The sequence below is a fragment of the Odocoileus virginianus genome, chromosome 18 (genome assembly GCF_023699985.2).
Source record: "Odocoileus virginianus isolate 20LAN1187 ecotype Illinois chromosome 18, Ovbor_1.2, whole genome shotgun sequence".
Taxonomy (NCBI): Eukaryota; Metazoa; Chordata; class Mammalia; order Artiodactyla; family Cervidae; genus Odocoileus; species Odocoileus virginianus.
In genome coordinates, this window is record NC_069691.1 from 602,798 (window position 1) to 617,507 (window position 14,710).

At 48.0% G+C, this 14,710-nt stretch overlaps 1 protein-coding gene across 8 annotated transcripts in view; it reads right to left on the reverse strand.

Annotated features, from left to right (window-relative positions):
• Window positions 1-14,710, reverse strand: part of TMOD1 (tropomodulin 1) — a 107,393-nt gene that overhangs the window by 25,762 nt on the left and 66,921 nt on the right. For 7 of the 8 annotated variants that reach the window (XM_020891009.2, XM_020891000.2, XM_020891003.2 and 4 more), the window contains one exon: window positions 4,269-4,413. In XM_020891009.2, the coding sequence (XP_020746668.1) occupies window positions 4,269-4,413 (145 nt within the window). Of the gene's footprint in view, window positions 1-4,268; window positions 4,414-10,703; window positions 10,979-14,710 lie in introns of those variants that run through there. The other variant, XM_020891010.2, reaches the window with a different exon arrangement.

Consider the following 14,710-nt stretch of genomic DNA (forward strand, 5'->3'; position numbering starts at 1 on the left):
CCCAGGCACTGGCTTCTACAGGAACTGGATGGGGAGAAAAGAAAGATACCACTTCGGCATTATTTCCCCCCATTTTAATAATGAAGAAAATTGAGGCCAAGAGAGGAAAAGTATCTTGCCTCAAGTCACAGTGAATAAGAGACACAACGGGGAGCAGAAGCCAGGCCTTCCAGGTTCCTTCAAATCAACCTGCTTTTCACATCCATTAAAGCAAACTCCTCTGTGTTGCTTATCATTACAACTGCCAGAGACTTTCACTGTCAGAGCCTTCCAGCATCTCAAGTCATCTGGACCAATCCCCATCAGCATCTTACGCTCCCTCCACCACTTCCTGCCAAGCTTTATACCTCCATCATGCCTCTGTGGCGCATCTTATGTACATTTATAAGCAGCAGCATTGACTGAGTGCTGTGATGTGCCAAGCACAAGGATAAGAAATAAAGATCAACAGATAAAGATATACCTACAAGGTATATATAGGTATATACAAGGTATATACCTATACCTATAATAAAGATAAACCTACAAGAAATGAGGTAAAATATCACAAGTATGCTGGTAGATCTCGTTCCGTATGAGAGGCCCAGTGAACAGAGTGGTCAAATCTTCCAAGGATGGTGGGTGAGTTGTCCACTGAGTCTTAAACAGTAAAGGAGAACTGTCTTAACCCGGAGGCTGTAATTCAGATTTCATCAACGGGCCAGAGCGCCGCTGGCAGTTACAGGACCCTGAGCAGCAGGCTGGCTGTCAGCTGTAATGGTGCGGAGACAGGAGTCAGCTGAGCCATCACCTTGGGAAAGCAGAGATGGGGACCCTCGGCTCCTTCCTGACGCCTTGCTCTCTCCCGTGGAACACTGCTAAGAGCCCAGGCAGGAAGGACCAAAGACGTGCCAGTCAGGATGGGTCCTGGGCAGGCTGCCTGTCTGCAGAGCCACTGGCTGACCCACGGCCTTGGGGACCCATGTCTCCCAAGGAGGAGCCCACCTGCCTTGCAGGCAAGCAACGCCACGGTCCCGCAGACCTGGCCCGTGGCCAGGAGCCAGCTTAGAGGCTGGTCGGAGTGAGAAGGAAGCTGGAGAGGCCTGCTCCCTTCCATCTAGAGCTTGCCCCCGCCGCTGGGCTGCAGCAGCGGACGAGTCGCAACCGAGTCGCAACCGCTGGGGCTGGGTGCTAATGACAGCCGGGTTCAGCTGGGAAATGCGGAAGCTTGTCGGCTTCATCAGAGCGCCAGGAGCAGGATGAAAAAGCCACGTTGGAAAGAAAGTCAGAATTTCTTTGAGAGGAGGACACTGATGCACCATCAGGATTGGAAGCGTTTCTTTCATAAAAAGTTAGCAGACAGGCACAATTTGCTTTTAAAGCTAAAAATCCTACTTCACCAACTGGTACTCTGTTGTGGGCAGTCACTTAGATCATTCTGCTCTAATTCCTTCTGTGGGAAAACCCAAGGCAACTGCCACACAGGTCCGGGGGTACCCATTTTAATACCCGTTCATTCCCGCCTAGGAAACCGCCACTGTCCCACGACCCGCGGGCTTTCCTCACCAAAGTCCTGAGCTCAGCATGAAAGGCCTGTGGCTCTCAGCCTCCCCCTGCCCCCTCAGCCCCATTCCCACGAGCACCCCAAGTGCCTGGCCATCGCCCTTGCCCTTGCCCACGCTGTTCCTTCTGCTTGGAATGCCCTTCCCTCCCTTCTCGGAGGGCTCCTGCTTCTCCTAGCAGGTGCAACTTCCTGAATCAGTTCCTCCTTCCTTTCAGAACTTCCTGTCTCTCCTATCCTGCATGCTGGGTCCTATCACCCTGCCTTTGCCTTCACCAGCAACCCACCAGGAACTCCTGCCGACCCCCACACAACCTCTCTCTTCTTCACGAGGCTGACTCAGGCCCAGCCCCACCAGGAGGCATGGCCTAGCTAGCCTCTGTCCTCACAAATTATCTGCTTGTTTTGTCTGCATATGGTTTGCAGGCCTTCCTGAATCTAGGGGTCTGACTTTGAGTCTTTTTCTCTCCTAACAGGTTGTAAAGGTTTCTGAGTCAGGCCATTGGCTTTCTGCTACCGCTTATGTCACCTTGCACAGCCCTGGGCACACAAAGGTGCTCACAAAGTGCTCACTGTAACTAAGGTGTGACACTGGAACTAACAAAGATGTGACGTGACCGAGCCACTGCCTCGAAGTGCAGTCCCTCCCAGGCCTCAGTTCCTCCAGAAGAGAACGGGAGGAGGAGCGTGAAGTCCTGTCCACAAAGGCACGAGAGGCTCCTGCCATGACCGCACCAAGTCCCTGGTGATAGGACTTGGGCCTGGATTTTGGAACACAGACTCTCAGGACATAAGTGTCCTCAAGGGCCATTTCCTCTAGCCTCCAGCTGATACCGGAGTGCCCCCTACAGCACTCCTGACTCATCTGGAAACGTCTAACCCTAGAAAGAAGTCCTCCAAGCCATCTTGCCACTGGAAGACCAAAGCTCAATCAGCCCTGAGACAGGGACCGAGGGACACATAAGAGATTTAAAAAAAAAAAAAAAAGTGAGGTTACTGCATATCAGAATAGATCTCAAGGCTTTTTAGTGCTGGTTCTGCAGCCAGATCACAACTGAGCCAACAGAGGCCAGGTTGTGAGCCGTCCTCAACAATTCAGTGTAGCTATCACTGAGGAGGGGGCGACAGAGGAGGAGACAGTTGGATCAACTCCACGGACATGAGTTTGAGCAAACTCCAGGAGACAGTGAAGGACATGGAAGCCTGGCCTGCTGCAGTCCATGGGGTTGCAAAGGGTCAGACACAACTGAGTGATTTAACAACAGTGACCTCTGTTACACCATGATAATTATAATTCTTAGTGCTTTGTGTTTGCTCATGTTTTATTTCAAACAAGGACACTTCACAAACCAGGACACCTGGTGTGGGTTTTTGTTTGATGGACTTTTCTAGACCTGCAGCTCTAGAAAAAAGTAACAACTGGGGTAAGAAATGAATAAATAGCTTCTTAAGAACATGAACCTATACCTTCAACACCCAGTGCACTATAGGTCTCTGACAAATGTTTGTTGAATTGAGTAGCTCTGTGGCTATCTATGCACAGCTTCTGTGAGTACCTGCCTCGTGCATACACACCTACATACTCACCCCCATTCTTCTAGGCCTTCTGTGTATTAACCTAACTTTGGAGTCATCACCAGGAAGTGATAAACCTGAACTCTGAGATGTGCTTTAGTATTAAGCTCCTTGCATTCTACTGAGTGTCAGAAACAAAAACTAAACAAAAAGAAACATGTTGAGAGCAGGTTCAAATCTGATGAAAAACTTACTGAACACATCATCCTTTAGAAACACAGCTCATAATTCAATCTCAGAAAGAAGCTTTCTTCTTTTTAAAAAATTGTTTCCTTCTATTCTAAGAATAGTATAACTTGCTTTGTCTTCCTCCTACCTTTGAGTCTAGGTAACTCACAGCTGAATATAATGATCAATTAAGTTAACAGGCCTACTCCTTTTCTTGTTGTTTTTTCTCTTATTTTCCTATAGCCTCATCAGACATACTCCTCTTTGGACACTATCGAGTTCTTCAAGCAAGCAGCAGGAAAACACAGGAGAAACTACCCACTGAGCTTGAGAACAATTAGCATCTGGAACTAAGTCGGTGACTGATTTCTCTTTTTCTTCAACTGACTTGTCTTTCTATTCACTGTTGGCTAAGAAAGATTGTGACATTTTCTTTTATTTTTTAAGGAAAACATACAAACTACGCCTGTAACTGAGAACGTAACCTGTTATACTTGACTATGAAGTCAACATTTTCAACCTTTGCTTTAAAAGCCACATGAAGTTCCCCAGGCTTCAGGTGTGGGTAGTAAGGCTGACTGATGGCTTTGGGATCTGGGGCGTGGGCCAGACTGTATGATTTGGAGAGGATTCTGGGCTCCAAAAAAGGTATTCGGAAGAGGTGGGGACTCAGTGTTGGCTCTGGGCCTCCTACGCTTCACTCTCCAGGCCAACAGGCTGCGGGTACGCTCTGGGCGCAGCCCTGTGCTGAGCTGAACTACCTTCGGGGAGCAGGGCCTGGCCTCTGGCAGTCTGGGGGAGGTTCCGGGTGGGGGGAAGCAAGGCGCAAACACAGAACAAGAATATGGGATTAGCAGGAAAACCGAGAGTCAGGCCCAGGAGGAGGCCTGCCTTGGGCAAACCGGCAGTGGAGTGTTCCCTGCCAGATCTCCTCCGACGGGGACGAAGAATGACAGGCGGCGGCTGGGGGCTTAGGTCTACTCACCAAGGTCGTTGTTGTTCATCATGGCGTTGGACGCCCGCAGCCGGGGTCCCTGCTGGGTGAAGTGGTAGCCGAATTTGAGGAGCGTGGCGTTTTTTTCCAACATGCTCACAATCTCCATTTCCACTTTGTTGCCCAAAGGCTGGCTCTTTGATTTAAAAACAGAAAGAAAGAAAACACACACAGTCACTTCTCGCTCACTTGTGAGGTACCTAGATCTCTACCCGCAGAAACCCTGAGCGCCGGGCTGGGATTTTAGGAGCTCCCTGGCCCCGCCCACTCCAAGAGCAGGGCAACCGGAAGCCGGAAGTGCGGAGAAGTTGAAAGGTCAGGCAGCCAGGAGCCAATGAGCCGGGAGTCAAACCTTGGGTTGCTGAACGCCAGGAAGAGATCTTTCCGCTGCCCCACGGAAGCCTTTTTGGGCTATCTGAGCAGGAAGGACCTGCACAGCGTTTAGTCTCAAGGAGATTTAAAAATCCTACAACCCAGGCTATCCCTCATACTAATTAAATCACTGGCTGCGGTACTCTGGTGTCCATGGTTTTTAAAACTCCCCAGGTGATTTCAAGGCAAGGTCAGGTTGGCTAACCAGTCCTTTAGAGTAAATCTCTTCGATTTACAAATGAAGAAACAGGCCCAGGGAGGGAAGAGGATTTGTCTAAGGTCACACAGACAGTTGGGACTGCCAGAGTGAGCCTCCTGAAGCCTCACTGTAATTATGCTAATTCTCTACTCCCAGATCCATAGTGATCATCTGACAAAGATGAAAAGGAAAGTAAAACATGACAATACACAGTGTTGGGAAGGATATGATGTGGATATTCACCCTTCTTGTTTGTAATAGTGGGAATAAACGGGAAACAAACATCCATCAAGAGGCAGTCTCTCAAATAAAAGGTGGTTAAGCTTTACAGTAGAACATGGGAAGCTCTACAATAGCGATGTGACTCTTTGGGCCCAAGCCTGGACAGATTCTGTGACAGAATATTCAACAGACAAAGCCTAGTGACAAGATGGGTTGTACTTATTATGTAAAGTTAACTATATTTCCCACACACATACATATGCAAATGGATGGTGATGAGTTTGGGAGTTTTTGTTTTCTTTTTGTGTTGTTTTGAGTTTTCTGTTACCATGTATAATGAGATATTTAAAAGTAAACATAATCTTAAAAAGGTTTAGACACAGAAGGAAGGCTAACATAGTATTATTTAATGATTAAAGACATTCCCCCTCATAACAAGAACAAAGCAAAGAAATGTCCACTTTCACCAACATTGTCTGGAGGACAATTAAGTAAGAAAAAAAAAAGAAAAGTCACCATACAGAGAAGGAAGAAGCAAAACTATTTCTATTTGCAGGTGACACAGTACTGTATCTAGAAAACCCTAAGGAATCCACAAAAAGCAATTATTAGAGCTGATCACCACGTTCAGCAAGCTTGCGGGGTGTTTAAGATCAGTATTCAAAACCCACCTGGGTTTCTATACACCAGCAATGAACAACCCCAAAGTGAAATTAAGGCAATAATTTAATTTACAATAACATTAAAACACTTAGGAATAAATTCAATAAAGAAACAAAGGCTTGCATGCTGAAAACTGTAAACAGCATTGTACATTAAGGAGGACCTGAATAAATGCAGAAACGCCCTATATTCGTGGACCAGAAGACTTTGCACTGCTCAGAGGGCAATACTCCCAAATTGACCTGGAGAAGCAGCAACGAAACACAGAAGCACCACCGACGACTCCCCACAGCTGATAACTGCTGCCGTTTATTGGGAGTTCGCTATGTTCCCAGTGCCCTGTGCCCAACATGTAGGGTCTCAGTTCATCCAATAAGCAGACAGGATAAGCCCCGCCTTCTCTGCAGCCTGGCGCTCAGGCCCTGCACAGTTCTGTCCTCACCTTCCTTTCCTCAGGCTGGTTACCCCGGGGTGGAGAGTCTGGTACCTGATGCCTGATGCAGGCAGAGGTCTACTTCTCAAGGCTCCTGTGTCCTCTTGCCTCCACGTGAAATGAGCCTACCCTCCCCACACTCCTGCTGATGTGTCCCTGGTGCTTTAATTTGTTGTTCAGTCGCTCAGTCGTGTCCGACTCTTTGCGACCCCATGGACTGCAGCACACCAGGTTTCCCTGTCCTTCCCCATCTCCCAGAGTTCGCTCAAACTCATTTCCATTGAGTCAGTGATGCCATGCAACCATCTCACCCTCTGTCATCCCCTTCTCCTCCCGCCTTCTTCTTTCCCAGCATCAGTGCTTTGATAGCTAGCGGAAAGGCCCCCTCCCTGACAAGGCCTTTCCTGATCTTCACCCCTGGAAACCATCTTTCCCTACTTGCCACTCAAGCATTGTTACGTTCCTCTCTACTCCCAGCCCAGTCGGTCTGCATTATTGGGTCACCTGCCTCCATAACTGTCTCTCCCACTAGACCTGTGTTGTTCAGTAGAGCAGTCACCAGCAGCATGGGGCTCTTTAAATCTTTTTTTAATGATATAACATTAGTTTCAGACATATCAATATAATGATTTGATATTTACATACACTGTGAAATTATTACTACACTAAGTCTAGTTAACGTCCATCCCCATACATACTTACATACATCGTTTCTTATTATGAGAACTTTTAAGATTTCGTCTTGGGAGTTCCCTGGTGGCCCGGTGATTAGGATTCTGGATTTTCACTGCTGTGGCCCAGGTTCAGTCCCTGATCAGGGAACAGGGATCCCACAAGCCACACAACCAAGTACTCTCTTAAAAACTTTAAAATATGCAATATAGTATTATTAACTATAATCATCATGCAGTACATTACACCTCCATGCATTACTTATTAGTGGAAGTTTGTACCTTTTGCCATCTGTCACCCATTTCACCCACCCCTAACTCGCTGCCTCTAGCAGCCACCAGTCTGTTCTCTGTGTGTATGAGCTTGGTTGGTTTTATCTTTTTTTTCCCTTAGATTCCACAGATGAGAGGATATGGTATCTATATTTCTCTGAATTCACTTCACGCAATATCCTCTAGGCCCATCCACGCTGTCACTAATGGCAAAAATTCATTCTTTTTATGACTAAATAATATCCCATTGGATATACCACATTTACTTTATCTATTCACCCAGCAGTGACACTTTGGTTGTTTCCATGTTTTGGCTATTGTAAATACTGGTGTAATGAATAGGTATACATATCTTTTCAAATTAGTGTTTTCATTTTCATTGGATAAACACCCAGAAGTGAAACTGCTGGATCGTATGATAGTTCTACTTTAAATTTTTTGAGGAACAGCCATAGTGTTTTCCATAGTGGCTGCACCAATTGTAATTACCACCAACGGTGCCTAAGGGTTCCCTCTCTCCATATCCTCGCCAACACTTGTTAATTCTTGTCTTTTTGATAATAGCCATTCTAACAGGTGTGAGGTGATAGCTCATTGTGGTTTGACTTGTATTTCCCTGATGATTAGTGATTTTGTGCAACTTTTTATGTACCTGTTGGTCATCTGTATGTCTTCTATGGGAAACTATCTGTTCAGATTCTCTGCCCATTTTTGATTGATTTTTTTTAAATTTAAATAAATAAAATTTATATGGAATCAAAAAAATACAAATGAATATATATAGTAAAATAGAAACAGGCTCACAGATATAGAAAACAAACTAGTGGTTACCAGAGGGTTTAGAGAAGCGGGAAGTGGCAGTATACAGATAGGGGGTTAAGAGCTACAAATCACCACATATAAAATAGATAAGCAACAAGGACATCTTGTAGAGCATAGGAAATTACAGACATTATCTTGTAATAACTTATAATGGAGTATAATCTGTAAAAATACTGAGTCACAGTACATCTGAAACTATAATATTGTAAAGCAACTATACGTGAATTAAGAGTTGAATAAAATTTAAAATTCAGTTCCTCAGTTCCATTCAAGTGTGCAAGAGCCACTAGCTAGTGGCTTCCATGTTGGTGCAGATACAGAACACTTCTATCAAGACAAAATTCTGTTGGATGGTTGCTCACCCAGACCGTGAACCCTTAGAGAGCACATAGTACCCTGTATCTCTAGGGCAAGGGCAAGGCATTGAACTGGATGGAAAAAATAGGAACATGATCAGTGCGCAGCAACTTGGGGAGGTTGAGAAGATACATCAGCCCAATATCCAGAAGGGCAGGTGTGGAACTGCAGTTGAGACTCTCGATAGAGAACTCCTCCCAGGTATCCTGAGTTCAATGGAGCTTGTGCGGGTTCAGACAGAGCCGGAACTGCTGACTAGGGCAGGCAGAGGGAGGATGATAAGATTCCACCAGCCCATCTGGCAAGGCTTCTGACAGTGCTGGGAAGGGCTCAGGCCTGTCCTCGAAGGACCCAGCACAGTCCTGGGCTCTGGCCGGCTTGGCCTGGCAGATGATGCAGACTATCTGAGACCCTGGTAAGGAACCGGTGTGTCCCCTGCACCCCCACTAAGCAGGAAGTCTGGGCTGTCCTTGCTGTCACCTGTCAGGCAAGCTCTGCTAGAAAGCAAGATGGACTAGACTTGAAAGCACCAGTGTCCCGAGTGGAGGGACTGCCAATGACCGCAGGGGCCGCTTCGGCAAAGCTGGCACATCGTGCTGCCTGGTCTAGAGCACGAAGCACTCAGATGCAAACTGCCCCATTCAACTGCCCTCCTTCCCTGGGAGGTTGGCAGGGCAGGCAAGAAGAGGCAACCCCGGGCTTGGGGATGAGTAAACTGAGCCCGTGTGCATATGGGAGCCAGGCTGTGCTTCCTCTGCTTAAATGAGAGCCAAGGCTAGAGCTGAGGCTGGAGCTGGAAGGACTTCAGAGGATGCTCCAGCACCACCTTCTCCGACAGCCCTGGAATACACGCAGACATGTCAGGTGTGCACCAGAGGGTACATTAGATAATCACAGCCTGTCTGCCTGGAGTGTTAATCTCTGACCCAAACCACATTTTTACATTAAAATATAAAATGTGCATACATCTTAAGAAGCTTCCTACTTACTACCTTCTCAAGCCCTTCCTTTCTCCAGGGACTCTGAGCCTAGAAGAACCTCAATCATTTCATAGATGAGAGGCGGCCTTGCAGACAGAGTCAGGACTAAAACTCTGGTCTCTTATTATCTAGTGATCATTATGTCCTAGGCATGGCATAAGCACTTTACATAATCTAAGTCAATTTATCTTCCCTGTAAACCAATGGAATATGTAGTATTCTTAGAACTTTCATCTTATAAACAAGAGACATGATAAGCAGAAATATTAAGAAATGTCCCTCCAATCACAGAGCTAGTCAGTTGCAGAAAGGATTTGCACAGTTTACTCCGAGCCTGAGCTAGTTCCCACTTCAGCCAAGTGCCTCTGAAAGAGCTTGGCTCAGCGTGCAGATTGCCATCTAACCATCCACAGTGTCTGGTGAGCGAGCACGCTGCTCGTCCCTGGGGACAAGATGGCAGACGGCATCCCATAAGGGTCTCCTAGATGTTGTTGGGGGAGGCTTAGGCTCCATGACCTTTAAGGCCTCCAGAGCCTGCATTCAGTCTATCACTAGCTTGCTTGGGAGGGCATAAAAAATTAAGAGGTGACCTTGACAGCATGTTTGAGATAATTAGGAGCCTCTTGCGGGGAGACTGAAGTGGAGCAGCAGACTCTGGCAGGGCCAGGGAGAGAGGGTCAGGAAGAACTCTTGCCCCACTTGAAAATTAAGTAAATCACTTGTGAGTAAGTATAATCTCATTACTAACAATTCTAATGATACTAAAGCAGATGCAGTAAATTAAAAGTCTCCCTTCACATCATTTATCCTCAGTCCTACCCACTTCCCACAGAAGAAACCACCATGGCAAACAGGGTGTGTTCCTATGGATTTTTTTTTTCTATGCAATATGTAACAAAAATATACAGATTTTTCTTATTTTTCATTTTTTCCCTTAATGGATTCATACTGTACTTATTGTTCTGTAACTTATCTCTTTCATTTAATGTTTTCTGGACTCTTTCCAGGTCAGCACATGGAGAACTGCCTCATCCCTTCTAACTGCTTCATGGGATGCCCGAACAGAGACAGATAATCGCGTGTGCTTCCAGTTTTCCCTGTCACACACGATGCAGGAGTGGGCTTTGCTGGAGAGGGAGGAGGGTTCTTCAGGCTGGATGTGGAGACGCAGTGTTGGTGGGTTAAAAAGATAGGCATATTTTGAATTAAACATGTGACTGCCCTGCCCAATGGACACCAACACTGATGTGCCCTTCAGGAGGGCGAGACACCTCCTGCTCCCTCAGCCTTTACTCTGACCGTGTGTTATCAGTCTGAGGAGCAGATGATCAGATTCCCTACTTAATGAAACAACCATCCAACAACTCAGGTGCAGCTGAGCTGTGACCTGGAGCGGGACAGAGGTGCCACGGACACCAAGAAGCTCACTTGATACATTTCACGGGGCCAGTTATGGCCTTTTCTTTAATCCAGAAAATACGGACAACTGAGAATGCTTGAAAAAAACAACAGAACGGAGCCTGGGGAATTATCGAATCCAACTTCAGAGTCCCAGATCCTGGCTGATATTAACATTCCCTCCGTTATTACAGCTGCCAGATTGTTCTGTTCCACTTCCACACCACCTGGGGATGGCAGTACACCACTCTCTGAGGTGCCTGCTCCATCCTTGGGTTGCTCTGCTGGTTAGAAAGGCCTTTCTGGTCACACTGCAGCAATGAAAAAGGATATAAATGACTCTCACTCTGCCAATTAAAACATGCCTGCAGGACTGCCCTGGTGGTGCAGTGGTTAAGAGTTAGACCGCCAGTGCAGGGGACATAGGTTTGATCCCTGGTCTGGGAAGATGCCACATGCTGCACAGCAACTAAGCCCATGTATGCAGTTAGTGAGCCAGGGCGGTCTAAAGCCCGAGCTCCACAGAAGACAAGATGCTGCGGTGAGGAGGCTCACACCGCAATAAAGAGGAGCCCGAGGGCAGCCAACATAAAAAAGCCTGCAAGTTCTTTGGCACTCCTCCCTTCAAAAGGCAGAGCCTCATTCCTCTCCCCTTGAGGGTGGTTTTGCTTAGGGACTCATTTCTAACGGACACAAGGTTGGCTCATAAAAGGCATTTTTGGCTAGGCTTTCTTCTTTCCCTGCCTTGGATTGCTAGCTCAGGGAGAAGCTAGCTGCCGTGCCATGAGGACACTCAAGCAGCCCTGTGGAGAGGTCCACATGGCAAGTAGCTGAGGCTTCCTGCCAACAGCCATGGAAGAAGCCGCTTGGAAGCGGTTCCTCCAGCATTGGTCAAGCCTGCAGACTTGGTCAAGCCTTGACTGTAATCTCATTAGAGACTGGGCTAGATCTATGCAGTCAAACTGCTTCTGGATTCCTGACTCAGAAACTGTGAGCTAAATGCACGTTCATATTGTTTTAAGTGGCTCAGTTTTTGGGGGGAAGGGAGCATACTTTGTTACACAGCTGTAGACAGCTGATAGACTCACAGACAATGTTGACCAAAAAAAGCCAGACCCAGAAAGATTCCATTTAAGTGAAGTTTAAGAACAGGCAAAATTCGTCTCTGATGACAGGAATTAGAATATTCATGCATTTGCAGGGTGCTGATTGGCAAAGGGGCCTGAGGGAGCCTGCTGGGGTGCTGGAAGTGTTCCACGTCTTGAACTTGGTGGTGATCACACAGCTACACATAAATACGTAAATCCACTGAGTTGTCTACTCAAGATGCATTTGCTTCACTATATATAAGTTAACTTCAATAAAAAATAAACTCACGTAGGAAAGGAAGAGAGGGACTCAGAGAGGAAAAGAAAGTGGTTAAAAGTTGTTCCTTGCATGAGCTAGAATCTCTCGGATGTCCTCCCCACCACAGACTGGGGCTAATTAACAGTAGAAACATCTCCCCCCTTGATTGAGGAAAGACTATATGTCAGGTATATGAGGCATAGGCCTATTAGGCAAGTATGAGTATTATTCCCATTCTGCATGTAAGGAAACTGAGGCATGGATACAATAAGTGACTTTCCCCCGTTACCCAGAAAGAACACGACACAGCTGGGGCTTAGCCAGGACTCGATCCCTTGTCTGACTTCAAACGTCAGAGATCTGAAGCCAAGGAGCACCTGGGTCAGTCCGTCTCCTGCCTAGCTTTTCCAAACAGAGTACAGCCTCCAGTGGGACCTGACATGGTGTGGGATGGTCACTGTCCCAAATCTTTATTCTGGTTTATTCTGATCTGCATAGGAAAAGGGTTTTCTCTATCATTTCCACTGACTTCATCTCATCTTTCCCTTAGAGTGAGATCAGTAAAAGAACATAATTGACATTTACAGGACGGGACAGTGACACATGCCTGTCCTCTCAAGGAGGCTGAATACTTCCAGACTGAATTACTGCAATACAAAACGAGACTGCAGACTCAAAAACCATGCACAGACGGAGACCTGCTGCTTAGAAGCGAAAACTATAAGGAACAAAATTCAACACAGTTGGTCTTGCTCTCTTGGTTTTCAAGAGTGTTTTCCTTATATCTTGCAAAACCAAAAGCTATATTCAGCCTCATTTAAAAAGCTGCCCTGAGTGTGGAATCTAAAATTAATGGGTGTCACCATTTGTGAAAACCTTCCGGATCCTATTCTAGCATGGCTTTTGTTTTCTAAATTTACTTCCACTAGGAAAACAATCCAATCTGGAAAAACAAGAAAACATGATACACTCCCTTTAGCTTCCTTTCAAAATATTAAGCACATTCTCGCTGTCAAATATTGGAATGAAACGTGAGACACCCAGCGAAATCCCCCTAGATTTTGCACATGTCTTCATGTGGGGAGGGAGCCTATTTTCAGGCCTCGTCTCTGCTAAGGGGCAGGGAGTGTCCCATGCCCCAAGGGTCCTGGGAAGGGCCTGTTGGAGGGAGCTCTGTCGGAGAGGAAAGTGGATCAAGAGGGGCGAAGAGCCACTGCTTGGGACATGGTTGGCTTGGGACGGATGGGCCTGCAGGCACCCCCATGTGTCCTACCTGCCTCCTGGGCGCTGGGAGGGTCTTTCCTGTCTGCTCATAAATGCAGCCTGTTTGGAAGCTGGGTGCTTCAGTTCCAGCCCAGTTCTGAGCCTAACTTGATTCGTGACATTGGGCATGTCCCATCCCTTCTCAAATCCTTGGTTTCCCCATCTGCAAAAGGGGGGCTGGGCTAGACATGTCTCAACACCCTCAGCTGCAGTCAGCCCCCTGCCCTCCCCGCGTGCCCAGCCTCATCGCTGTCCCAGGGTGATTCCAGGCAGCAAGAGCGCGGAAGGAAAGGAGGGTCTGGCTGAGTCAGCAAGCAGCCTCAGAGCCCTATCCTGTCGCCGTCCTGTGGGCTCTGTGACACCCTGGGCAGAACTCCCCGAGTCCCTCTCCTTGGCCGTATAAGGAGAAGGGAGGACTCTGACACAGGTTACAGGCGCAGGGCCGAGGAGAAAGCTGTGGCCTCTGGGGACCTCGGTGACTAACAAGAACGGGGAATAAATCCAACACCACTCATCACCTCCTCCTGGCCACCCTCCCTCAGAGCCCATGCCTCCCGGGGCACTGAGAGAGGCATGGGTGGCCTTCCCCGAGCCCGGGCCAGCAGAGCCCCCTCCTCGAGGCCTGTTTCAGCCCCCCACTCCCCCACCAGGCCTCAGCCCAGTCTCCAGACTCAGGCTCCCAGGAGCACCTCCCCACAGGCCCCCTCACGTGGGTGGTCAGAGCCCCTCTGGTCTCCAAGCCCTGACGCCCTCTTCCTGCCCCCAACCCTCTGCCGTCCAGCCGGGAACCGTCTTTGCAGAGCACGACTGTGGCGGGTGCTGATGACAGCCCGCAGGCCACTTCCCCTCCAACGTCCCGCTCCCAGCCCCCTGGGGTCCCCCCAGCTCCCTTTCTGGCCTCCTTCAGGTGGTCCCGTTAGTCGTTCTGAATTGACCCCACAGCTGTCCTCTCTCCTCCTCTTTGCTCATGTGGTCCCCTACACCAGGGATGCCACGGCCTCACCTTTACCCTCCGACATACTGTCCACCCTAGGGTTTATTCTCAAATTCCACCTCCTCCAAGAAGCCCTCCCTGATGTCTGCTCCTGGCTGAAAATTTTCCCCACAGTACCCCACTGCGTGTGGCTTGCTAGAGCACCTGGCTGGATGATCAACTGTACACTTGTCTGTCATCTCATCCAGTGTGGAATCTCGAGAGGACAGAGCCAGTATTCACACACAGAGCCCAGCACAGCCCTGGGTCCCGCGGGCACTTACTAAACCCTGAGATAAAACAACGGGAGAGGCTCCTAGGATGGGGTGGGAGCAGGCGGTGACCAGACAAGGGGAAGGGACAGCTGAGAAGAACCAAGACCTGCACAAAACTGCAGGAGATTCAAGAACCCAGACAGGCACAGCTCACGGACTTTAGAGTCACATAGACCTGGATTCTA